Source organism: Epithele typhae, assembly GCF_022376455.1.
Source record: "Epithele typhae strain CBS 203.58 chromosome Unknown BXZ73scaffold_16, whole genome shotgun sequence".
NCBI classification, from domain to species: domain Eukaryota; kingdom Fungi; phylum Basidiomycota; class Agaricomycetes; order Polyporales; family Epitheliaceae; genus Epithele; species Epithele typhae.
In genome coordinates, this window is record NW_025954207.1 from 505,487 (window position 1) to 527,806 (window position 22,320).

Here is a 22,320-nt window from a genome sequence, read left to right on the forward strand (position 1 = left end):
CGGCGAGAGAGCACTCCGCGCGCATCGTGGCGAGACACCGAGAATGCAGAAGACGAAGGACAGGTCGCACTCACCCGAACTGCTTGATCAGGCCGGACACACCGCCGGACGCGCGCGGGGTCGGGGGCTCCAGTCCCAATCCGCCAGCAGGGGGAGGTGGCGGAGGTCTTCTTGTCGCGAGGACCTTGGGAGGGACGAGGGTTGGTTCTGCCAGAAGCTCGTGGTCGCTCTCAGCCGGGGACGGATCGGGGACGGGGCGGAGAGCTGGACTCCTCCGGACATTCGCAGGGGAAGGTGAGCGGAAGGGCGGGGGTGGGGGTGGACGTTTCGCAGCGGCTCGGAGGTCCGATGCGGATGAAGAGGAGTGGAGGGAGAACTGGGACGAGTCGGAGGCGAGACGGGAGTGTTCTGGTGCGGGGGAGGGTGAGAGGCGGGGGCTGGGCGGGATGGGACTGGCGGCGCGATGTGGTCCGCCCGGGGAGGGTTTGAGAGTGGAGGAAGAGGGTGAGGACGAGTCCGCGGCGAGCCTTTCGAACCGGGAACGAAGGCTGCTTACGGCTGGAGGCGCGGCGGTCTCGATTCCATCCACGGGGTCTCCGGAAGACATGGCGAAGAACCGAGAAAGGCTGGGTGGGTGGCCTTCAGATTCTGATGCACCAGATCAACCCTGAAGAAGTGAGTGGGAGCGCAGAGGTGGGCGAGAGAAGAAGGGAGGGGAGAGAGAGGGGACGAGCGTCGAGCGTAGATGAGCGTTGTGCAACCCCAGCGGCCCAGTCCAGCCGCTGCGTCACTGTCACTTTGCTCGTCACTCTGTGACTCTATGGCAAACCGTACAATTTCCACTAGTTGTTTCGGCCGCGGGCGTCACCTGGCACCCTCCGCACTCGCACTACTTGGAAGTTGGGGCCACTTCCACTTTAGTCAAATTGTCTGGGACATACTAGACATGATACCTGCAGAGCACGAACAATACAAGACCAAAACGCGACCGTTGAAGAGGACCCAAGCCTGAAGACTTGAGCGCTTGAGCGTTCAGAAGCTGGAAATATGCGGACGAACCGGCGGCATGTCAACTCAAGCATCATCGAGTACCGTCAATCATGCACATGGTGTGAATGGTCTTGATTGCATGAGAGGCCTTGTACAAGTACTCTAGAGGACGTCACACCATGCCTAATCACAGTGCGCGGGATCCCATCAGACGCTGTGACTGCCACGCTGGGCGAAATGACCTTGATTAACGGGAACCAACTTCAAGGGGACCACGGTTTGAACCCATGCGAGAGGCTCAGGCTGGAATGGTATTTAAGGGTAGGTGGTTTGACGAATCCAATGAAGAAGGGTAAATACGTGCGTGCGAACTTGGTGCATATGATGGAAGCACAGCAGTATATATACATACTTACAAGACCGACATCAGATGGATTTACGGTCTCACCACCCCAGTGGCCGGGCTCGATCAACGTCTCCCTCCTTGCTCTTTGACTTTCTCCATCTTTGCAGCACCATGGCTCTGGACGAGAAGTGGCCCCTGCTCGACAAGCTCGAGAAACAAGCCGTGGTCGAGGTGAAGCTGTTGCGCTCTTGTGAGTTTTCCCTAAGTTCTGCTTCCCTTCATGCTAAGTCCAAACTGTGTGGCTAAAGCGGAGGCTTGGGGTACCGCAAAGGACGCTTGGAACGCGATCAAGACCAACCCCGAAGGGAAGTACTTCCAGATGAGTGCTCCGGCGAAGTTGCCCACTCCATCTCACATGAACCCTTCTTGCTCCAGGCAGTCGACTACAAATGGCTTGGGCCGGCACGAGAGAGGGCCGTTCTCGCCTACACGTTCTACCAATGCGCCCAAGCCGAGCGGTGCTTGACGGTTGACCACGGAGCGTCGGCCTTGCAGTAGTGAGCAACAGAATGCCCATCACTATGATACCAACGCTGATCAGTCCACTTGCGACAGCACTCTCCCCGGCGAAAGCCAGCCAGGGGATGGCGGTCCCCCCAAGTCTCGATGTTGTGTCGGTATGCGCAGCCGAAGAAGCGACTGGAGGTGTGGCTTCGCGGGCATCGGTGGATGCACACCGTGCTCTGACGCGCGAAAATTCTTGCAGAGGGTACGGGATTTCGGCGGCATGGTCGTGAAGCTGCGCCAAGAGGCTGTCGGGGAGCGTGCGGAAGAGATGATCGAGCTGACAGGGCTGGCCACCGCCCCGGAGAAGCAAGGGAGGGGATATGCCAGTGCGCTCATGCATGCTCTGCACGAGATTGTGAGGCGAGAGCATATTCCGGCGATCGACGTACTGACGAGAATCCAGGCCGATGAGAACGGCCTGGCGATCTGGCTGGCGACGACGGACGCAATGGGGTTCTATGCTCTGTTTGGCTACAAACTCGCCGCGGAGGGCTGGATCGGGCAGGAAAACCCGGAATGGGACGGAGGCCCGATTCCCGTGCGGATCGTGAGTGGTCTTTGTTTGGCGATTCGCGAATGTCGTCCCACATCATGATACTCACCGATGGAGGCAGATGATCCGCGAGCCGCCCAAGGCATAACCGAGAGGGGGCGATCAACGAGCGAGGGTGGTTAGTACTTGGTGCTGGTAACAGCAATGACACAGCCTTTGAGAGTGGAGTGAGTCGCTGTCGGACAAGGACGGGTGTATCGAGTCCGATGGGCCGATCCGAACTTAGGAGCTGAAGGATGAGTCAGTTGGCAGCTGGAATGTTGGAAATGTCTAGCACCGAAGTGAAAGAATGCCTGCTGCAGCTGTGTGTAGCTATACAAGCGGTGGGCGCAATACTGGGAGCACGAGAAAGGCTGGGAGTGGCACCAACGCGGGGCCGAGACAAAGCTCAGATCGTGGGGGCGGGGGCGGGGTCGGAAGGGATCGGAAGCGGGACGGGACGCAGCCGAGGGGACGCGCAGGCAGGCGATCGAGCCGTAAATCTGCCCCGCACGCGCCAACCGTCGCCTGCGCAACTCTCCTCCGCCCACCCCAACCCCCATCCTCGTCTCCGGTTCCAAGGAGACTTCTTCGAGTGTAGTAGGCAGCAGCTGGCTTGCATGCCCCCTCGCCTGCCATGCTCCCCAAGGTCGCCAACTCGCTCTTCCACCACACCCACAGGGCCGTCCTCGCCGTCCAGAACCAGACTGGCCACGCCCTCCGCAATGCGCTCCAGGTTCAGTCCACCGGCCCTTCTTCCGCCGTGACTGGCTGGGGCTCTTCTGTCTCCAGCGGTTCTGGTCAGCACGGCCCAGGTCCTTCCAAGTTCCATGCTGGGCCGCGTCTTCCTTCCACCCAGTCCGTAAGTCCTATCATCCATATCGTCTACATGCTCCCATCCTCCTCATGTAACGGCCGTTTCGCTCGCATTGCTGCTCATTCCACCGTCTAAACGCGACCCTGTCTGACACCTCTCCTAGGCGTCCCCCGTTTCCTCCACACAGGTCCGGGAACGCGTCGACAAACTCTCCGCCTTCCGCGTCCCTTCCTCCCAGCAGCGTTCTGTTGCCTTTTCCTCCGATTCTTCCGACGCTGCCCAGCTCGCCGCGAACGGCTTCGGCACATACGCGACCCTCATCAACACCCTCACCGACCGCGACTTCGAGAACTACGAGGCCGTTCGTCGCGCAGAGGCCCGTCTTCGTCGCCGTCGTCGCGCCGCTCTCGCTGACAACGCAGAAGACGAGGAACTCCGTATTGCCGGTCTCCGCGGCGACTCAAATTTCCAATCCGCCCTTGCCCTCTTCAACTCAGTTGCCGTAAACCCCAGCGCCAAGTTCCCCCTCGTGGTCTACAACAAGCTTCTTCGCTCGTGCGCCATCCACGCCAATGTCGAGGCCGCCAATACTGTATTCTCCCACCTCGAGAACTGCCCTGACATCCTCCCGAATGCCCAAACGTACGTTTCGCTCATCGAGACCTACGCTGCCGGCAAGGACCTTCGCGGTGCGGAGAAGACGTTCAAGGCCACAACCAAGACCGACGCTCTCCTCTGGTCTTTGGATGCCGCGGAGTCCGACGCGGAACTGAGCGATGCTGCTCAGCGCGCGTCCCAAACAGCAATCTGGAATGAGATGCTGGCTGCGTACATCCGGTGTGGACAGCCGTCCGAGGCCCTTGGTCTCATGGAGCAGATGATGGACTCGTTGGCGGGAGATGTATTTGGTGCCTCTGAGGTGCCTCTTCCCTCAGCCTCCACCTTTGCGCGTACCGTCAGCGGCTTCTGCCAGGCCGGCGACGTGAACACAGCCCTCTCCTGGTTCGAGCGCATGATCCAGCAGGAGATGCCCTCGGGTGATCTCCACGAGACGACTCGCGTACCCCACCGGCCGGACTCGAAGACATGGACAACAATGTTCGACGCCCTCGCTGATGAAGGTATGGTCGCCGAGGCGAATCGCATCTTCGTCCGCTGGCTCGACCTTGCCGCCCAGGACAATGTCCCGATCTGGAGTGACCATCGCGACTCGGTCCTCGCCGCGAACCTCAAGTTCATGGACATCCGCGGAGACCTCGAGCAGGCGAAGGCGCATGAGCTTCTCGACTTCCTCACCGAGCACGTGCTTCCATGGGAGACCGAAACCGGCCACTTCACCTTCTACCGGGACACCTCTCGCGCGCTCTGCCAGAGGCTCGTCATGCAGTACTGGACCCGCGGGCATCGCGACGAGGCGCTTGCGCTTGCATCCCGCATCATCGCGCGCCAGCAGGAGACCATCCACAACGGCCAAACGAAGCGCATCTTCGATTCGACACAGTCCCAACGTCGTGTCGAGGGCACTCGTCGTTTCGCGAACGACCTCACTACGGAGATCCTGGAGCGCTCAGGAGCAAGCATCCCGCTTTCGCACCTCCTTCAGCTCTCTGCCGTCCTTACCGACGCCGGCTCTCTCGTTCCCCAGTCGCTTTCGGAATCTTGCCTGAACGCCTATGCGCTCCAGCGTGCAAGCCCCGACCTTGCGCTCTCCGCGAAGGACTGGGAGGCGCTCTTGGACATCGTGATTGCGAGCGAGGCGGATCCGGCCGCGAGTGTTAACACTCTGGTGGACGACCTCCTGCAGCATTCTGTGGACATCACCGCTTTCTCCGACCACGCGCAGAACCTCCTTGCCCGTACGCTGTCCTCCGACGACCTCAACTCGGCACAGCTCCTCGCGCAGCTTGGTGAGCCATATGCGACGCGCTTCGCTGAGCTCCAGAACGCCCGGTCCGCCTCCCCGTCCATCTCATCCGGCTCCTTCGAGGTGCAGACTCCCGACGACGTTACCCCGCTCCTCCAGTCCACGTTTACTCCCGGCCGTATCGACGCAAAGCAGACCGAGGCTGTTGGCGAGTTCTTCCCCACGGCAAACAAAGGATTGGTTCTCAAGGCATGCGACCGTCTCCGCTCCGGCGCGCAGAAAGGCATCTACCCCCGTCCCATCGTCCTGGCTCGCCTTATCAGTGCCCTGGGTCGTCTCGGCGAGCTCGACCGCATGGCTGAGGTGTACGACGTCTCGCAGGCCGTGCTTGCCTCGATGGAGTCGCAGAAGTCGTGGCAGACGACCGGCTGGTTCCTCCTCGAGGACCACATGGTCGTTGGCCTCGCACACGCGGGCGACATCGACGGCGCGCACGTGCACCGCACTCGCATCCTCCAGCAGGGCGGTGTTCCCTCCGCAGACGCTTATGGCGCGTTGATCCTGAACGTGAAGGACACTACGGACGACACCTCGAACGCTATGGCCCTCTTCCAGGAGTCACAAGCCCTCAGTGTTACGCCCAACATCTTCATGTACAACACGGTCATCTCGAAGCTCGCAAAGGCGCGCAAGGCCGACGCCGCGATCCAACTGTTCCAGGAGATGCGCGCGCGCGGTATTCAACCGTCGTCGGTCACTTACGGTGCCGTCATCGCGGCGTGCTGCCGTGTCGGCGACGCTGCGTCTGCGGAGCTTCTCTTCCAGGAGATGGTCGCCGAACCCTCGTTTAAGCCTCGCGTGCCGCCGTACAACACCATGATGCAGCTCTACACGCACACCAAGCCGGACCGTGCGCGGGTTCTTGACTACCACAACCAGATGCTTTCGGTCGGCGTCCAGCCCACTGCGCACACCTACAAGGTATGGTTCTCCGTAAAATGGGTGCCTAGCATTCTCTAACGTCCCTACAGCTTCTCATGGACGCCTACGGCTGCATCGAGCCCATCGACCTCCCCGCCATGGAGAAGGTGTTCGCCGACCTCACGGCCGACCCCGCCGTCGCCGTACAGGGCACCCACTGGGCCGCGCTCATCAACGCGTACGGCTGCGTGCAGAAGGACCTCGACAAGGCGCTCGCCACCTTTGAGGCCATCGCTGCCCACCCGTCCACGGCCGCGTCCAGGACCGCGCTCCCCGATGCCGTTGTGTACGAGTCGCTGATCAACGCGCTCGTCACTCTCCGCCAGATGGACCTCGCGCCCAAGTACCTCGAGCGCCTCCGCGACTCTGGTGTGCACATGACGGCGTACATCGCGAACCTGCTCATCAAGGGCTACGCCGCTACGGGCGACATCGAGCAGTCCCGCGCCGTCTTCGAGAGCCTCCAGGACCCGCAGGAGGGTGTCGCCGCGCCGCACAACCACGTCCCGCACCAGAACAAGCAGCCATCTGCCACCGCCGTCCCCGCCAACGCGCCCGTGTACCGTGAGGTACGTGCTATCGTTCAGTGGCTCATTTCTTGTTACAAATCGCTCACTCTTTCAACAGCCTTCGACATGGGAAGCGATCGTCCGCGCCGAGCTCGGCAACGGCGAACGCGACCGCGCCGTCGCGCTCCTCCAGCGCCTCCAGGCGCGCATGTTCCCGCCCGCGGTCTACCAACGCATCAGCGGGATCATGCTCGACGACCTGGTCGCGCCTTGGGGTGCGTCCGCCGAGGGGTCGATGGCTTGATCGCTCGGTATCTTGGTTTTAGGACGTGCCGGCCGGCCCCCGCACCCGCTCTTGCTTGCTTTGATGACGGACCCTGCACGCTCTGCTCGCTCGCACCTTACCCCGCACTGTATTATAGCGCACTGAGGATCCACGCTCCAACTGACCCACCGCCCGCCCGTGCTCCTCACCGGCATACTGTATCCATCCCCGTTTTGCATACCTAATCCCCCTCACACGATAGACATAGAGTATTCCCGCCGTCCCGATGCTTACGACCTGCCCACGAACGCCTGCAACGCATGCATCTGACGTTCCCGTAACTAAAATGTACGTACTGCTACCCCCCGCGGCCGTCCTAGTCGAGGCGGTCGCCCTTGCGATAGTATCCCCCCTCCCTCGCATCATCGTCTGCCAGAAGCCGACGGACCCCGAGACCGAGCGCGACGAGGACGGCGACGGCAAAGAAGGCGGTGTGCCATGGGTTGGTGCTCACGTAGGTCTCGAGGCTGATGAGCTTGCCGTTGAGGAACTGCGGCGGAAGTCAGACCCAGGTCGCTGTGTGGCGAGGAGACGGAGAGCGGACTCACCCTCGCGAGGCGCTCGACGACGTTCTCGGAGTGCTTGTAGGCGAGCGTGCCGTGCGCGGCGCTGTTGATCGTCGGGAAGAGGCTCGACTGCGAGAGCTGCAGCTTCTCGCCGAAGGGGTCCGTGTCCCAGTAGACGAGGCGCTGCCGTCGCGCGCGTTCAGCAACTCTCCCTCGCCGCACTGCGCCGTGAAGTGGGCAAGCGGGCACTCACCGCGTGGTTCGCGACGACGACGGCGGGCGCGCCGGCGCCGGCGCCGGCGCGGAGGCCGTACATGCTCTTGAGCCACGCGCCCCAGCGGTCGGCGTCCATCCAGGCGAAGACGACGGGGGCGGTCTCCTTCGCGTCGCGCCACTGGCGGGCGAGGTCGGTGACGGCTTTCGCCGTCGCGGCCTTGGAGTCCTTGGCGGCGGGGGCGATGACGACGAGCGGCTTGTGCTGGGCGTTCATGATGTCCTGGAAGTTGTCCTGCTCGAGCTCGAGCGCGGTCGGGAGGCGGTTGCGGACGAGCTGCGGGCGCGGACGCTGGTCAGATGGGGGTGCGATGACGAGGGCAGGAACGGGAGCGGGGAAGGGAACGGACCCAGTCGACGAGCTCTTGGCGCTCGGATGTGGTGGTGATGAGGGCTGGGATGGTGTGGACCGCGGCGGGGACGGCGGAGTCGTGGTCCTTGAGCGCGAGGATGGCGGCGGTGCCCTTGGGGATGTTGAAGTGGTCGTAGAAGGCGCTCGAGGTAGAGGTGTAGAACGCGGGGGAGCCGAAGAGGACGTTGGAGGCGTCCATGACTTGCGACTGCAAGAAGGGTGAGCACGTAGCCGGGAGGAGGCGAAGGAGACGCGCACGAAGATGGTTTTCTGCGCCGAGGTGTGGAGGAAAAGGTAGAACACAGGGCTGTCCGCAACGGTCTTCTCCAGATCTGCGAACTTGAGTTCTTGTGCACCACTGCGGCGACAGTGAGGAATCGGCATCCGTGGTGGAGCGAGGGACGACTTACGGGCCAGAAACCTTGTCTGAGAATGCCTTCAGCTGGTCGAACTTGCGGCCACCAGTGTATTCAGTGTTTCCAGAGCCCTTGCCGCCAAAGTAGATGAGCATGGGGTAGCCGGTGACGCTCGCCTTCTTGCAAATCGCGCTATGCGCTTCGCAGTTGACCTCAGCGATGGTGAGTCTGTGCTGCATCGCGGCACCGAGCTGGTTCCAGATGGGGGCAAGCTTCTTACAGTGGCCGCACCTGCATTCAGCGTCTTCAGACCCAGTACCACAAGCGGGGCGTATGCGTATGGACGTACCAAGGGGCGAAGAACTTGACAAAGACGTGGCCCTCGTCGATCGTGTTCTGGTAGTTGCTCTCGTCCAGCGAGAGTACGATGCCCCCCGGGTTCGCGTCCTTGTGCGAGGCGAACTCCTGGACCAGCTCGTCGTTCTCGGGCTCCGCCGCCTCCACAGTGGTGCTGCTCGGCTGAGCAGTCTCGGCGGCGTGTGGGTTGCGGGGCTCGGCATGGGAGGTGAGGTAGTTGGTAAGGATGTCGTGGTTGCGGGACTTGCGGAAGGTCTCGACGAACTCGCCGTTGCGGTAGAGGTTCATCTGAGGGTAGCCGTCCACCTTGTGTTGTGCGCAGAGGTCTGCAGGGCAGTCCGGTCAGCGTGATGAGCGGCAGGGGAGGGAGTGGGGATAGAGACGCACCGCCGTTTACGGCGCAGTTGACCTGGGCGAGGCGGATGCCGGGGTCGGGCTTGGCTTCAAACTCCCGGGCTATCTGCGTCCATAGAGGCATGAAGTCGCGGCAATGGTGGCAGTAGGGGGAGAAGTGCTCGATGAACCTGAAGGATCGTGAGGGGTTTGCGTCGGTGCTACAACGAGAGAGAAGCGGACGTACCAGACACCCTCGGCTACGGTGGACTCGAAGTTTTCGGGAGTGAGCACGAGGAGGTCATGCTCGGAAGACTGGACGGGAAGCGCGGTGCAGGCGAGGACGAGAGAGGAGACGAGGAAAGAGAAGGGGAGCCTGGCGAAGGCGAGCATGGTGGGAGACGAGGCGGACGTGCAACCAATATTAAATAGGCTGCGAGAGCCAGAGAGAGAAATCCAAATGAACGCAGAAAGAAGAGAAAGCGGAGGGCGGGTGGTGGTGGTCGGGCTGATGAAGCTGAAGCCTTGCTGAGGCGGTGGCGGTCAGAGATGTCCGCGGCGGCCCGCCCAGCAACGCCTCGGCCGCCAAGCTCCTTCGACGCCAGGTCTGCTCGCACTCTCCAACGATGCAATCCTTCATCTCTCCCCACTTTCCGACACACTGCGCCGCGGCCCACGTCGCGCTCTTTACCAATGTTCGGAATTCGGCCGCGCTGCGCTCACGCATCGTCCGCGCCAGCCAGATGGATGGCCCCGAAGGCGACGCCGAGCGCGAGGCTGTCAGTTTCGCATTCGTAGATCCTCGTCTCGTCAGTGCGAATAACACACTCCCGTCCTGCGTCTCTGACAAAAAACCTGTCATTCGCAGATCTGCAGTCTATTGCACCTCCAGACGGCGATCTACCAGGCAGTCCTTGCCCACACCCAAGGATCACTGCGAACCAAGACTGTGCACTCGGAGATCTATAAAGAAGGGAGCGGTGGTGTTAGTAAGCCGCGTACGTCGCTTGCAGCGATACGCGAATTTAGCGAAGTTGCCGAAATAAGCGACTCTAACCGAGGTTTTGCCATGTGGCTTCCACGTGCGCCGGCCGGCCGAGCCTGCGAGGCTGGCGCCTTTGTGTGGCCGAGCTTGCGAGGCCGCCCCAGGTCGGGACTGTCTTTCGGCCGAGTTTACGAGGTCGATGCGCGAGGCGATGATACCATTTTTTTTTTACAGCTGGCTCGATTTTCGTGCACGAGCGCAAGTGGGGCCGTGTTCAATTTCGGAGTGGGCCACAGTGCGTAGCGCCCTCGCGCATCACCGTGCAAAGTACAGTGTGAGTCCGAGCGCACCGCCACGAGCACCGCGCGCGCGTGACGATATCTCTGCGTGCACTGCAGACTCCCCGCGCGCGAGCCTCGCGAGGTACGGCAATAGCACGGCATCGTATCGTGGAATGGCCACTGCACCCGGTGCAAGGTCCTGTTTGGACATGAGTCCTCGCGCGCACGCAAAATGCACACGGGTGTTCTGCGGTGCATACAGAGATGTCACCACACGCGTGCGGTGCTCGCGGCGGTGTGTTCGGACTCGCGCTGCACGTCGCGCGGTGGTGCACGAGGGCGCTAATCACTGTCACCCGCTCGCGCTCCTGCCAGTGCGCGAAACTGGCTTATAATCGATATTGGACCAGCTATACGAGGCCGACCCCCCGCGACGCTTCCCTTCTCGCACGGGGGCGCGCACCAGCCGGCGCTACATTGCACTCCTACCACACGGCGCGTGGGCATGCATTAGAGTGTAACTGAATGGGGTGGGCACATGCCCTGCGGAACTGACTACATACTATGCCTCCCCCAGAAGCGGCGGGGGTACCGCCGTTCCGCAAATATATCTCCCCCCTCTCCCCCGTTTGCCTTCCTACTCTGCACATGGGTGCCGAATCCACATGCCCTCCTATGTACCAAATTTCACGAAGAGCGGACGAGTAGGGAAAAATTGCGCAAGGATCCAATACTGGCGCACCCCCAGAAACAGCGGTTTGGCGCTGGCTCGGGTTACGCCCGGGTCACATAACACCCCACTATCCCGACAGGGTATAAAATTCTGAAATACCTGGCCGATATCACGTTATATAAGAGGGCCAAAGGCCCGCACGCGCCGTGGCAACGCCACGGGTGAGCACTAGTCCTATGGGCTCTGAACCCGACGAACAACGTAACGGACCACAGGATGCCGTAACTGCATCTTACACTTACCCCCAGCATCCAGATATCCGACGCCATCCGACGTTACGGTATCACCGATGCCACCTCTTCCCTCATTGTCGTCCGGATATGCTCTCCGGAGCCCGCGGATGTGCAAGGCCTCATGGGTGCCGTTGTGGAAGGCGATCTTGTGCTTCTAGACAAACTTGCAGACATCACCGACTGGTCGAGTATCAAGAAGGTTGGTGATGCAGTCTTTATGCATAGTACATGCACACTGACCGGGGTGCTTTACAGTACTACAAGCTCAACGGAGAACAGGCGTTCAAATACGTGCCACAAAACTCGCCTCAAGAGCGTGAAGTCATCTCCGAGATCGTGACAAGTTCTGTTGCGATGAAGAGTGTTGCGGCACAATGAAGGATGCGGTATATGACAGACGTTGTAAGACGCCAGAGAAGATGTTGTACTGTACCCTGTGCCACATCAAGCATCACAGTTGCCAGTCGCTGACATATGGAGGAATCTCATCTAATCTAATCAACAACACTCTATGTGCACCAGTTTCTTGCGCTCTTCGTCGCGACCCACCATCGCCGCGTACGTGCATGTCTAACAGTGAACTCCTTGGACTCAGTCATTCCCATCCTTCCTCCCTCTTTGACTAAATCCTCTGAGACTCATCTATCACTGCCCACCCTCGGTGGTTATGATCATGAAATCCAACAGATGCAGCGGAAACTACTTGTGACGGATTTGGGTCTGATGAGGTGCTGCGAATATTGGCCGCACTGGCCGTGAAAGTGATGAGGTAGTCGGAGATCGCGAATGGTTGAACAGAGGGCTGGCGAACGAGCGAACTCAGAGGCACTTCCGGCGCACCTGCCAGGCCAAGCCTCGAGCGCCGTCGAGCCTTCTTTACGGTGCACCGGACATATGCGAAGCGGGATAGGGTTAGGTGTCCAATGTCTGCTTCCTCACTCTCGCCCGCGTTCTCCAGGGCTGTCGCCTCCTCCTCCCGGCGCACGCTTTCCACTAGCCATGCACTCTTAAGACCGTGCGCTAGCGCATATTCGCGAGCGGTAGCCTCCCGAACGCTTTCGCGACGTCACTACTCTCAAGACCCGAAGCAAAGTCCGAATCCCACCCACCAGACCTCGCTGGGGGGCCGGGACAAGGCCGCTCTCGGGGTATGTCGCTTCATACCCGAATTGTGCCCTTATGGGCTTACTGATGTTCGGACTGCAGGTCTTCACTCCGCTCACCGCAGCGCTGTTTGTCGCCACCGGCGTCGGGCTCTACTTCTACTTCCAATACGAAAAGGAGCTGCTGCAGGAGCAACGCAGTACGTCTCTTCCGCCCGTTTCGCGTCCTTCCAGGCCCACGTCAACTCCTCTGGTGTCGCTGTAGGAAAGGAGCGCGAAGACCAGGCGGTCGGTAGACCGAACGTCGGCGGTCCCTTCACGCTGACCACGCACAAGGGCGAGACGTTCACCGAGAAGGATCTCTTGGGCAAATGGAGCCTCATCTACTTTGGCTTCACGAACTGTCCCGACATCTGCCCCGAGGAGCTCGACAAGATGAGCGCAGCGGTCACCAAGCTTGGTGCGTCCGCTTCCCGTCCTTTTCTCTCTTGTGCACGTCCTCATACATTCCTCTCCCCATCACGCCCCACAGACGCAGAGTACGGCCCGATCACCCAGCCCATCTTCATCTCCGTCGACCCCGCGCGCGACAGCGTGCCGCAGGTCGCGCGCTACGTCGCCGAGTTCCACCCGCGGCTCGTCGGCCTCACGGGCGACTACCAGACGCTCAAGGCGACGTGCAAGGCGTACCGGGTCTACTTCTCGACGCCCCCGGACGCGAAGGCGACGGACGACTACCTCGTCGACCACTCCATCTTCTTCTACTTCATGGGCCCCGATGGCAAGTTCGTCGACGCGTTTGGGAAGGCAACGACGGAGGCGGAGGTCGTCGAACGCGTGAAGAAGGAGATTGCGCGGTGGGAGGCCGAGACGGGGAAGAAGGCGTAGATGGGGGGCGGTTTTAGAGCACTTGCGCATTTATTGTACGACTCATCCGGGGAGTAAGGCTCCCTGCTGTAATGGACACTCCGCTCTACGAGGCACGCTACCATGCTGTTCCTGTAGCCGTTTGCCGCACGCGCTGGAGATGTGTTCATCGGTCGGAGGACGGCACTGGGGGTGGGGGTCTGAAAGCGCAAGGAAAGCAACCACGTAACCGGCGGAATGTCTAGTACATGCATCACTCCTCCGCCTCGAGCTTGCGTTTCGAAAGCTCCTTCATACGGCGCATGTAGCTTCGAACGGTCAGCAAACGCCTCGCCTCGCGCGACAGAAGGAAGACTCACTCATCGTATTGGCACCTTCGCAGAGAGACACGTCTCAGCGCACACGCACACGCGAGGGCTGGAGGGTTACTCACTTCTCGTACACGTGCCTCTCGTTCTCGCACTCCCATGGGAGGTAGTACTTTTCCTTCCGGCAGACGTTGAGGGGGATGAGGAGTCTGTCATGGAGAGGTGGTCGTTGAGGGGAGCGTTCGGGTGAACCAGGGTGAGCGGACAAGGTGAGACACAGCTCAAGAGTGACATACGCGGAGCACTGATCCCTCCATCCAAGGGGGACCTTGGCGGCCTTGAGCTCTGCCTGCGAGGCCGTCGTCGGGGAAGTCATGGTGGTGGGCGTGGTGGTCGTCTTCACCGGCCTCGCTGCCGCCTTTCCAGCTGGGCGCTCTGTTGTTTCCGGGGTTAAGGTTGGGATCCCCCATAATGATTCACAAAAAGCTTCATGTTATTCTCGCATGGAGGAGAGGCGGCACCTTGTGCTTCGGATGCCATGATGTACATTATATTGAGGATGAGAGATGATGGAAACACAGCGTCACACTACAGTCCGCCAGTCCGACCTCCTACCACACGCCACACTTGGTCTCGTCCACCTCGCCATTCCGCTCATTTCCGTTGCTGGTCCTGCAAACTTTGCTGGATCGCCTTCTGGATCTCGTCTTCCTCGTTCTCCTCGTCTCCCTCCGCCATCTCCACGTCCCCGCCCTGGGACATCGCGAGCGCGCGCGCAAGCATCGCGTCCTCGTCCTCTTCATCGTCGTCCGCCGCCGGCGCAGCCGCTGCTGGCACAGGTGCGGCGCGCACTGCGGGCGTTGGTGTTGACGCCACAGGTGCGGCCGGAGGGGCAGGAGCAGACGCAGAGGACGTTTGCGCGACTGCGGCTTGGCGGGCTTGCTCCTCTTCCATCGACATGCGCAGGGCCTGCGCGACGAGAAGCCGTGAGTTTCAGATGCGGGGTGGGCTTTCGGGGTACGGGGTGAAGACTGACCATCGCGAGTTCCGGGTCGAGGCTGGGGTCGACGCCGAACTCGAACCCGCCGCCGCTCCCGCCGGCTGCTGGGCCGGGGGCGCCAACGCCCATGTTCTCTTCGACGACGCCGCGGTCGGAGGCGAGGACGGGCGAGGTGAGGACCATGTCGGAGAGGAGGTGCGCGCCGGGGGGCACGGAGAGGTAATGGCTGGCGCACACGCCCCGTCAGTTGAATGGGGGCAGAGGACGCATGCGTGCGCAGGTCGCGGGGGACTCACCAGTTGTCGCCGCTGGTGACGCTGTCGACGAACGTCTTCATGATGGTCGCCTCACCCTCCTCGATGCCGTCGCCAAAGGCGATGATGTCGACCGCGACGTTGTTCTTCTTGAGGCGCTTCGCGAGCCGGACCATGAACTTCTCGTCCGCGGCCTGGCCCTCGAGCGGGGAGCCGAGGAAGACGACTATCCGCTGGCGGAGGTTCTTGTTCGAGCGGTGCTTGAGGGCGAGGAGCGCCTTCTCGATGGCATTCGGGACGTTGGAGAGGCCGCCGAGCTTGGACTCGGCTGTGTGGATGGCGGCGAGGATGGAGCCCAACTCTTTCGTATTTGTTTGGAGAACTTCTGGTCTGCGCAGAGAGATGAGCGGCACACATATTTGCAAGAACGTATGATGGCACACCCTTTACCAGCCATGGTCATGAAGCCGACAGTGTTCTCGGGATTGGAGTCGACCTTGGTCTGGAAGAGGGTGGTAACGGCATCGGCTTGTGCGTGATAGCGATCTGGGTGGTAGTCGCCATTGCGCATGTATTCGGAGTTGTCGACAACGATGACGGTGGCTTCGAGAGGCATGGCGGGCGGAGGCGGGAGGTCGGACGGAGGAGGAGGCGGAGAGCGCGGTGCGCGACGCGTCAGCGCAAGCGCCGCAGACGCGTCTCGCTCGGGCGCCTCCCGCGCAGTCACATGCTTTGGGCTTGGCCTGGATGGTGTAGTGGTTAAAACCTGACTGGCCGGATCTGCACTGAATCTGCGCTCAGTCTGGGCAGCGATGGTAGGGGGGACGCCTTCGATATGTGTGACAGTAAGAGAACCGCAGCGCTGCTTACCGTGTGGAAGAATTTATAGCGTATGGCATTCAGCGGCATTCACTTGGGCACAGGATGGAACAGCCTACAGTAAGCAATGATACATGTAAGATACAGAGCGGCCCGGCATAATAAGGTAATGCACATTTGATAGAGGAACGACGGCAGAGCGCATGACAGCGAAAGCAGGATGACATTGGCACAGAGGGATCGGGCATTGCTCCGAGAATGAGTTAGACGCAGAAACGAGGGTGGACACAGTGCGCGTCTGCTATGTCCAAAAGGCGTACAACTCAGGGAATCGGATGCGAGCGGTTGCGCCGAAGAGCCCTTGTGCTACCCGACCGTCCAAGGGCCTGTTTCCATTCAGCTGACACGAGTAGCAAACCGTCGGTGTGAGAATGGTTGCACGGACGAGGTTTCTTTGTCCGAGACCGGGCCATCCGGCTTGGGGCGTGGGGGCGGAGGGGGGCGTTGAGTATGTGCCGATTCCCGATCTGCCGGGGGTGGGGTGTCGAGGCCCGAGTCGGAGTCGTATCGCAGCGCGGCGGCGGCGCAGTGGCTGCGAGGCGCCTGCGGGAGGCCTGCCCTGAAGCCATCGTGATAACGGGAGGTAGCGAATCAGGGCATCAGATTCAGAGCGCGCCCGCCCTCTGCCCAGCCATCCCGCTCAGCTCTCTCCGCATCCCCCACCTCACAGGTCAGTGCCCTCGTTCTGCTCCCCGCTCGACACTGCTGACGCGCCCCATCTCCCGTGCCTCGCTCCTGGCTGCGCCTGCACTGCGCACCGCGCCTGCACCGCCCTCCCCCTATATATACACACCAATGTTTCCCCCGAGTCCACAGCCCATCTCTTCTCTCATCTCTTCTTTACTCTCTTTACGATCTAGCACGACAACATGGAGGACGAGGTAGCTGCGCTTGTGAGTATCGTCCTTGTCGCACCGCGCTCGCCCCATATTCACTCTCCCAATCAGGTTATCGACAACGGTTCCGGCATGTGCAAGGCTGGCTGTGAGTTCCTCCATTCCTCCTCCCGTCCTTAACCCCCTTGCTTACAATCTCTTGACAGTTGCCGGTGAGATCGTTCGTCCTCCGTCCCGTTCTCCTTGATCCTCATTCTCCTTCAGGTGATGATGCCCCCCGTGCCGTGTTCCCGTAAGTGCTCACGCCTGAGAGCTCTTGCGAGGTGCTTGATTCTGTACCTTCAGGTCCATCGTCGGCCGTCCCCGTCACCAGGGTGTCATGGTCGGTATGGGTCAGAAGGACTCCTACGTCGGGTGGGTCCCATAGCGTATGCTTCGGTCTCCTGTCCGCTCATACCTCCTCAGTGATGAGGCCCAGTCGAAGCGTGGTGTCTTGACCCTCAAGTACCCCATCGAGCACGGTATCGTCACCAACTGGGACGACATGGAGAAGATTTGGCACCACACCTTTTACAACGAACTCCGTGTCGCTCCCGAGGAGCACCCCGTTCTTCTCACCGAGGCCCCGCTCAACCCTAAGGCCAACCGTGAAAAGATGACCCAGATCATGTTCGAGACCTTCAATGCCCCCGCCTTTTACGTCGCCATCCAGGCCGTCCTCTCGCTCTACGCGTCCGGTCGTACTACCGGTATCGTCCTCGACTCCGGTGATGGTGTCACCCACACCGTCCCCATCTACGAAGGTTTCTCGCTCCCCCACGCCATCCTCCGTATCGATCTCGCCGGCCGTGACCTCACCGAGTTCCTCATCAAGAATCTGATGGAGCGCGGTTACGCTTTCCACACCACCGCCGAGCGTGAAATCGTCCGTGACATCAAGGAGAAGCTTTGCTACGTCGCCCTCGATTTCGAGCAGGAGCTTCAGACCGCCGCTCACTCGTCTGCTCTCGAGAAGAGCTACGAGCTCCCCGACGGTCAAGTCATCACCATCGGCAACGAGCGGTAAATATTCTATTCGCGTCAGGCTGTGATACCGCCGAACCTAATGTCATCTTTACAGCTTCCGTGCTCCGGAGGCTCTCTTCCAGCCTGCCTTCCTCGGTCTTGAGGCCGCTGGTATCCACGAGACCACGTATGTTATTGACGGCCTTGACCTTTTAGACATCGACTAATTGTCTGTTTTTCCTCTCAGGTACAACTCGATCTACAAGTGTGATCTCGACATCCGTCGCGACCTTTACGGCAACATCGTCCTCTCCGGTGGTACCACTATGTTCCCGGGTATTGCGGACCGCATGCAGCGCGAGCTCACCGCTCTTGCGCCTTCAAGTATGAAGGTACGTTAAGCGCTCTCTTAGGTACCTTACCGATGGCTGATTGCACGCATGCGTGTACAGGTCAAGATCGTCGCTCCCCCTGAGCGCAAGTACTCGGTCTGGATCGGTGGTTCGATTCTCGCGTCGCTCTCAACGTTCCAGAACCTGTGGTGCTCGAAGCAGGAGTACGACGAGTCCGGCCCCGGCATCGTCCACCGCAAGTGCTTCTAAGCATAGCAATGGGAAAAACGGAGAAGGTGCTGGCGCTGTCGATGTAGTCGATCCCCTACCATACGCTACCGTTCTTATGTTTCCCGCATCCATCACCGCACTCCGCCCGGGATCGTCATCTCTCTGGACGGATGGAATTCTCCCTTGCATCGTGGCGACGGGGGGTGCGCTTGTATTATGTCGCTTTCGGACGTGGAGGTTGAATGACAGAATTGAATGGCTTCGGTGTAATTCTGAACCTTGGCCCGCGGTGTGTGATGTCGCGTCATCGGCCCCGCAGGAGTTGCGCACGACCGCCATGGATTATGGTATATAGCTAGAGTACGTGCGTGCGTAGGGTGGGCATGCGGGCCACGGGACATACGGAGCATTTACGTGTTGTGTCGTCCCCAAGAATCTGCTGCCTACGCTATGTGTGTACTACAGTCTGGGCCGCCAAACGGGTCGCGCCCTGCGATTGCCTTCCTCCTTCCCTCGAGCCCACGTCGGCACCGCACACGCACGAAGCTCGTGTTCGCGCTCGTGCGTCGGGGCCTCACACCGCCTTGGGCACGTTCCACGGGCCGGCGTCGCTGAGGGAGCAGCCGCCGGGGCACTGGCAGGTGCCGCCGAACTCCTTGGGGAGGTTCTCGACGGGGATGACGGCGAGCAGCTTGTCCTTGTAGCCGCCGCCGAGGATGTCGATCTTCGCGACCGTGGCGGGGTCGAGCCAGGGCTTGATGACCGTCCAGACGGCGGAGAAGGCCCAGGGGGCGTTGATGATGTAGAACCGGCCCATCGTCTCCGGGTAGCGGTCCTGGCCGATCTTGGACGCCTGGGCGACGTAGTCCTTGACGGAGTAGAAGGCGGAGAGGGAGACGTTCTGGAGGTCGAGGATCGTGCACGAGGTCTCGACCGGGTGGCCGACGGCGGCGGAGCAGGCGGGGAGGCGGTCGTTCAGGAACTTTTCGTACTCGTACACGAGCCGCTGGAGCTGCCGCTCCTGGGAGGTGAGCGCGTAGAGGGCCTTGATGTCCAGCTTCCCGAGCCGCTCGACGTAGATCGGCCGGCCCTCCTGTGTGGGCGATGGGGAGCAGGGTCAGTGGGGAAAGGAGAGGTGGGGTGGTGGGGGGGCCGGACGGACCTTATCGGTTTTGTGGTAGTACTGCGGGTAGTACTTGTCCACCTCCTCCTTCTCCTTGAAGTCGAAGTTCCTGGGCGGGCGGGCGCATCAGCGTCGGCCGGCGGCCGGCGGCCGGCGGGGGCGAGGGAGCACCGGGGACTCACTTGGTGAGGTCGTCGACGCCGAACTCGACCCGCCACTTCTCGCACTCGAGCAGCATGAGCTTGGCCTTCTCGACGTCGAACTTGCGCGCGCGCAAAAACCTGCGGAGGTCGGTCATCAGCCCTCCATCGCCGCAGGAAAAGGCCGAAGAGATCGCCGGCCGCGCCCCACCGCCGTCGCTTCCCCCTCCGCCGTGTGCGACGGACGGCGGGGGCGTGCACGCGACGTCGGTGGGTGGAGCGGGGGCGAACGGATGGGGAGGGGACGCACCGGAGGAGGGTGGGGTCGTCCATGCGCTCGGGGACGAGCTTGCCCTCGGCCTCGAGCTCCTGCTTGAGCTGGGCGAGCGCCGCCTCCTGCGTCTCGGTCAGGTTGCCGACCCGCCCGGGCGGGGGCTGGTAGGCAGCGGGTGCGTCCGTGCTCGAGCTCATCTCGCGCGATCTGGCGTGAGGGGAGGCAGGGGGTCTTCGTCTGGGTGTCGGTCGGGGCGGGGGGCTCGGGCGCGCGGGGCGGGGACGACGTGGGCGTGGGCGGATGTGGAGTGCGGGCGATGGGTATCGTGCGGGGGAGGTGGTGGTGGTGGGGAGACGGAAGGGGATGGATGAGGTGGACGGCGCGGAGGACGGCGCCTGGTACGGCCGGCGGGCGCCTGTCCACAACGCTCCTCGCCCACCGCAGAGACGGCTGTGGCACCCTGCGTGCAATCGCGGCACGCACGGCACGGCCGCCGCAGCAATCGCACGCTGTATATTAGGGGCGCGGGGCGGGTACGGCTACAATCACTTTTCATTATGATGTACACAACAGGCCCGGGGCCGCAAGTTGAGTCGCGGCATGCACCGGGCCATCTACGCGGGGAGGCGGGTTTACACTATGGACAGCAGAATAGCCGGCGGGCTGCCGCGCGGGGCGTACTGTAGATCGGCGCGGGGGTGACTCGGCCAGCTCGTGGTGTCGTCGGAGGGGGTGCGGTGGGATGGGTCAGGGTGATGCGGCTGGTGGGGGAAGACGTGTGGGGAGGTATGCAAGGGTGTTGGTGGTGGCTTGCAGGTTGAAGTGCAGTGATCGTGAGCAGTAAATGAGTGGCGAAGAGATATACAAGGCACGGTTACCGGGTCGCATGCAAGTAAGCGATACAAAGGAGCAAAAGAGCAAATGGAGAACCGGAAAGAGAAAATGCGGAAATCAGATAATGTCCCAGAGATCTTCGAGCGCACAGCAGAACTGCACCGTGCGTGAGCGGCGCGCATGACCAGAGACACCGACAACGCTCACCTTTCCGCATGCTACCGATGCGCTGAGCGGGAATTGGCTGATAGAGATCTTCTCGTCCACCAGGCCGTCCGCGAAGTCGTCCCTGCCGCGGGCCATCGCACCCACGAACACAGCGATGTTGTGCGTCTCCGGCAATGTGGGCAGATACTTTGATAGCTTCACCGTCTGCGAGTCTCCGGATAGTGCTGCAGATTCGGATCGCGTGAGCACCTGCGCCGTCGGCAGGCAAAGGGAACGACGTACTGAGCTTGATCGTGTTCGCCGGCAGGTGGTCCGTGACCGGGTTCTGCAGACGCTAGCGTGAGCCTCTGGCGTACGCGACCGCGCGGCCGACGCACCTTGATCACCTTGAGCAGCTTCTCAGGGCCGTTCACGCCGCGGATGGAGAGCTTGTGCAGGAGCTGGACTGGAGGGCCGGAGGGCGCGTGGGCCGATCGATTAGCCGAGATCGCGCCTCGCGAAAAATGCACGGCCGGAGGGGGCGAACGCACCCATGAGCCCGCTGAACCGCTTGAAGGTGCGGGGGATGCGGACGTGGGGGTTGACCTCGATGAGGACGCCCTTGGCGGTGTGGATGTACACTTGGAGGAGGCCGGCCTTGTTCAGCGGGGAGTCGAGCAGGGTGAGCAGGCACTGCGGGGCGCGCGCCGTCAGCGCGCTGTCTGCGCCGCCGCCGTCGCGCACGAGGAGGCGAGCGGGGGACGAACGGGGAGCGCACCTGGTGGGTGATGTCGGGCCGCGCGTCGGCGATGTCGCGGCCGGTTTTGGCGAGGATGCCCTGGTGGTCGTCGCAGTTGAGGAGGGCGTACTTGATGTCGCTCTCGCGGCCGTTCTTGCCCCGGCCGGCGGTGCTGACGCGGTAGGCCTCGAGACAGGCCTGCTCGAGGATGACGTACAGCCGTCTTTGGGTCGAGTTCGGGCCCTTCTTGGGCACCTGGGCCTGCACGGGGAGCAGGAGCGGGTTCGCGGCCTGGAGGAGCGGGTTGTTGGGGTGCGGCGGGTGCTGCTGCATTTTGCGGGCCTTGGACGCGGGGAGGGGGCGGGTCGGGCGTTCGTTGACCTTCGAGTCCGCGAGCACGGCGGTGGAGACGGGGTCGGTGGTGGCGGCGCGAGAAGAAGAGCGGTCGATCTGCATGGCGTCGACCCCGGGGTCGGCTCCGTTTTCGGTCTCGTCGGCGGAGTCGTCGCTTGAGTCGTCGCTTGACGAGCCCGCGGCGGCGGCGCCCATCGCCCGCCGGTCTGTTGGCGGTGTCGACTTGGGGCGGGTGGGGACGTCAGTGCGCAGGGATGCCGTGCGCTGCTCGACGGGCGAGACGGTCGGCCGGGTGATGTTGCCGGAGTGACGACGGCGGCGAGGGGCGACGGTGGTGGACATGACGGAGGAGGAGGAGGAGGAGGAGGAGGAGGAAGAGGGGGCGGGGCAAGGGAAAGAACGAACTCAAGGGAAGGGGAACAGGGACGATGAAGAGGGAGGAGGAAAGAGCCAGGGAGACGCGCCCCACACTCTGCCCGGATCGGCCCCCTCGCCCGACCGCTCGCACGCAGCGGACGCCCTCGTCTTCCTCTCCATGCCCGCGACGGTCCTCG

The 22,320-nt window shown here is 61.8% G+C and overlaps 11 protein-coding genes across 11 annotated transcripts; 6 read left to right on the forward strand and 5 right to left on the reverse strand.

Moving 5' to 3' along the window:
* Nucleotides 1-43: 43 nt before the first annotated feature.
* Nucleotides 44-944, forward strand: BXZ73DRAFT_76671 (uncharacterized protein; the record flags this gene model as incomplete). The annotated part of the gene is made up of 3 exons (XM_048022493.1): nucleotides 44-294; nucleotides 344-630; nucleotides 847-944. The coding sequence occupies 3 exons, from the start codon at nucleotides 44-46 to the stop codon at nucleotides 942-944; spliced, it is 636 nt and encodes a 211-aa protein (XP_047879177.1).
* A 563-nt stretch (nucleotides 945-1,507) lies between these two features.
* BXZ73DRAFT_100298 (uncharacterized protein) lies at nucleotides 1,508-2,544 on the forward strand (the record flags this gene model as incomplete). Its single annotated transcript, XM_048014542.1, has 7 exons — nucleotides 1,508-1,586; nucleotides 1,645-1,719; nucleotides 1,776-1,893; nucleotides 1,952-2,009; nucleotides 2,103-2,258; nucleotides 2,307-2,450; nucleotides 2,518-2,544. 7 exons carry the CDS (start codon nucleotides 1,508-1,510, stop codon nucleotides 2,542-2,544), a joined length of 657 nt encoding a protein of 218 aa, XP_047879178.1.
* A 528-nt stretch (nucleotides 2,545-3,072) lies between these two features.
* Nucleotides 3,073-6,910, forward strand: BXZ73DRAFT_45087 (uncharacterized protein; the record flags this gene model as incomplete). Its single annotated transcript, XM_048019448.1, has 4 exons — nucleotides 3,073-3,297; nucleotides 3,416-6,097; nucleotides 6,148-6,666; nucleotides 6,725-6,910. The coding sequence occupies 4 exons, from the start codon at nucleotides 3,073-3,075 to the stop codon at nucleotides 6,908-6,910; spliced, it is 3,612 nt and encodes a 1,203-aa protein (XP_047879179.1).
* A 337-nt stretch (nucleotides 6,911-7,247) lies between these two features.
* On the reverse strand, nucleotides 7,248-9,501 carry BXZ73DRAFT_45038 (thioredoxin-domain-containing protein; the record flags this gene model as incomplete). Its single annotated transcript, XM_048019440.1, has 9 exons — nucleotides 7,248-7,421; nucleotides 7,480-7,620; nucleotides 7,691-7,987; nucleotides 8,061-8,270; nucleotides 8,321-8,420; nucleotides 8,473-8,709; nucleotides 8,768-9,101; nucleotides 9,163-9,299; nucleotides 9,356-9,501. The coding sequence occupies 9 exons, from the start codon at nucleotides 9,499-9,501 to the stop codon at nucleotides 7,248-7,250; spliced, it is 1,776 nt and encodes a 591-aa protein (XP_047879180.1).
* Nucleotides 9,502-9,734: 233 nt separating this feature from the next.
* On the forward strand, nucleotides 9,735-11,718 carry BXZ73DRAFT_45047 (CGI-121-domain-containing protein; the record flags this gene model as incomplete). Its single annotated transcript, XM_048019442.1, has 5 exons — nucleotides 9,735-9,917; nucleotides 9,977-10,088; nucleotides 11,280-11,308; nucleotides 11,363-11,539; nucleotides 11,596-11,718. The coding sequence occupies 5 exons, from the start codon at nucleotides 9,735-9,737 to the stop codon at nucleotides 11,716-11,718; spliced, it is 624 nt and encodes a 207-aa protein (XP_047879181.1).
* Nucleotides 11,719-12,263: 545 nt separating this feature from the next.
* Nucleotides 12,264-13,331, forward strand: BXZ73DRAFT_89341 (SCO1 protein; the record flags this gene model as incomplete). Its single annotated transcript, XM_048025239.1, has 4 exons — nucleotides 12,264-12,488; nucleotides 12,547-12,643; nucleotides 12,709-12,903; nucleotides 12,976-13,331. 4 exons carry the CDS (start codon nucleotides 12,264-12,266, stop codon nucleotides 13,329-13,331), a joined length of 873 nt encoding a protein of 290 aa, XP_047879182.1.
* Nucleotides 13,332-13,563: 232 nt separating this feature from the next.
* Nucleotides 13,564-13,994, reverse strand: BXZ73DRAFT_45024 (B18 subunit of NADH:ubiquinone oxidoreductase; the record flags this gene model as incomplete). Its single annotated transcript, XM_048019435.1, has 4 exons — nucleotides 13,564-13,618; nucleotides 13,670-13,684; nucleotides 13,744-13,827; nucleotides 13,915-13,994. 4 exons carry the CDS (start codon nucleotides 13,992-13,994, stop codon nucleotides 13,564-13,566), a joined length of 234 nt encoding a protein of 77 aa, XP_047879183.1.
* A 278-nt stretch (nucleotides 13,995-14,272) lies between these two features.
* Nucleotides 14,273-15,488, reverse strand: BXZ73DRAFT_45114 (uncharacterized protein; the record flags this gene model as incomplete). Its single annotated transcript, XM_048019450.1, has 4 exons — nucleotides 14,273-14,587; nucleotides 14,655-14,844; nucleotides 14,915-15,262; nucleotides 15,316-15,488. 4 exons carry the CDS (start codon nucleotides 15,486-15,488, stop codon nucleotides 14,273-14,275), a joined length of 1,026 nt encoding a protein of 341 aa, XP_047879184.1.
* A 1,132-nt stretch (nucleotides 15,489-16,620) lies between these two features.
* BXZ73DRAFT_100304 (actin 1) lies at nucleotides 16,621-18,194 on the forward strand (the record flags this gene model as incomplete). The annotated part of the gene is made up of 9 exons (XM_048014543.1): nucleotides 16,621-16,644; nucleotides 16,699-16,735; nucleotides 16,794-16,799; nucleotides 16,852-16,879; nucleotides 16,933-17,001; nucleotides 17,053-17,649; nucleotides 17,708-17,779; nucleotides 17,840-17,984; nucleotides 18,045-18,194. The coding sequence occupies 9 exons, from the start codon at nucleotides 16,621-16,623 to the stop codon at nucleotides 18,192-18,194; spliced, it is 1,128 nt and encodes a 375-aa protein (XP_047879185.1).
* A 535-nt stretch (nucleotides 18,195-18,729) lies between these two features.
* BXZ73DRAFT_45079 (CRAL-TRIO domain-containing protein) lies at nucleotides 18,730-19,889 on the reverse strand (the record flags this gene model as incomplete). The annotated part of the gene is made up of 4 exons (XM_048019447.1): nucleotides 18,730-19,248; nucleotides 19,318-19,387; nucleotides 19,461-19,559; nucleotides 19,729-19,889. 4 exons carry the CDS (start codon nucleotides 19,887-19,889, stop codon nucleotides 18,730-18,732), a joined length of 849 nt encoding a protein of 282 aa, XP_047879186.1.
* Nucleotides 19,890-20,643: 754 nt separating this feature from the next.
* BXZ73DRAFT_89346 (Nep1-domain-containing protein) lies at nucleotides 20,644-21,868 on the reverse strand (the record flags this gene model as incomplete). Its single annotated transcript, XM_048025240.1, has 6 exons — nucleotides 20,644-20,682; nucleotides 20,734-20,918; nucleotides 20,977-21,019; nucleotides 21,072-21,139; nucleotides 21,225-21,366; nucleotides 21,452-21,868. 6 exons carry the CDS (start codon nucleotides 21,866-21,868, stop codon nucleotides 20,644-20,646), a joined length of 894 nt encoding a protein of 297 aa, XP_047879187.1.
* Nucleotides 21,869-22,320: the final 452 nt, after the last annotated feature.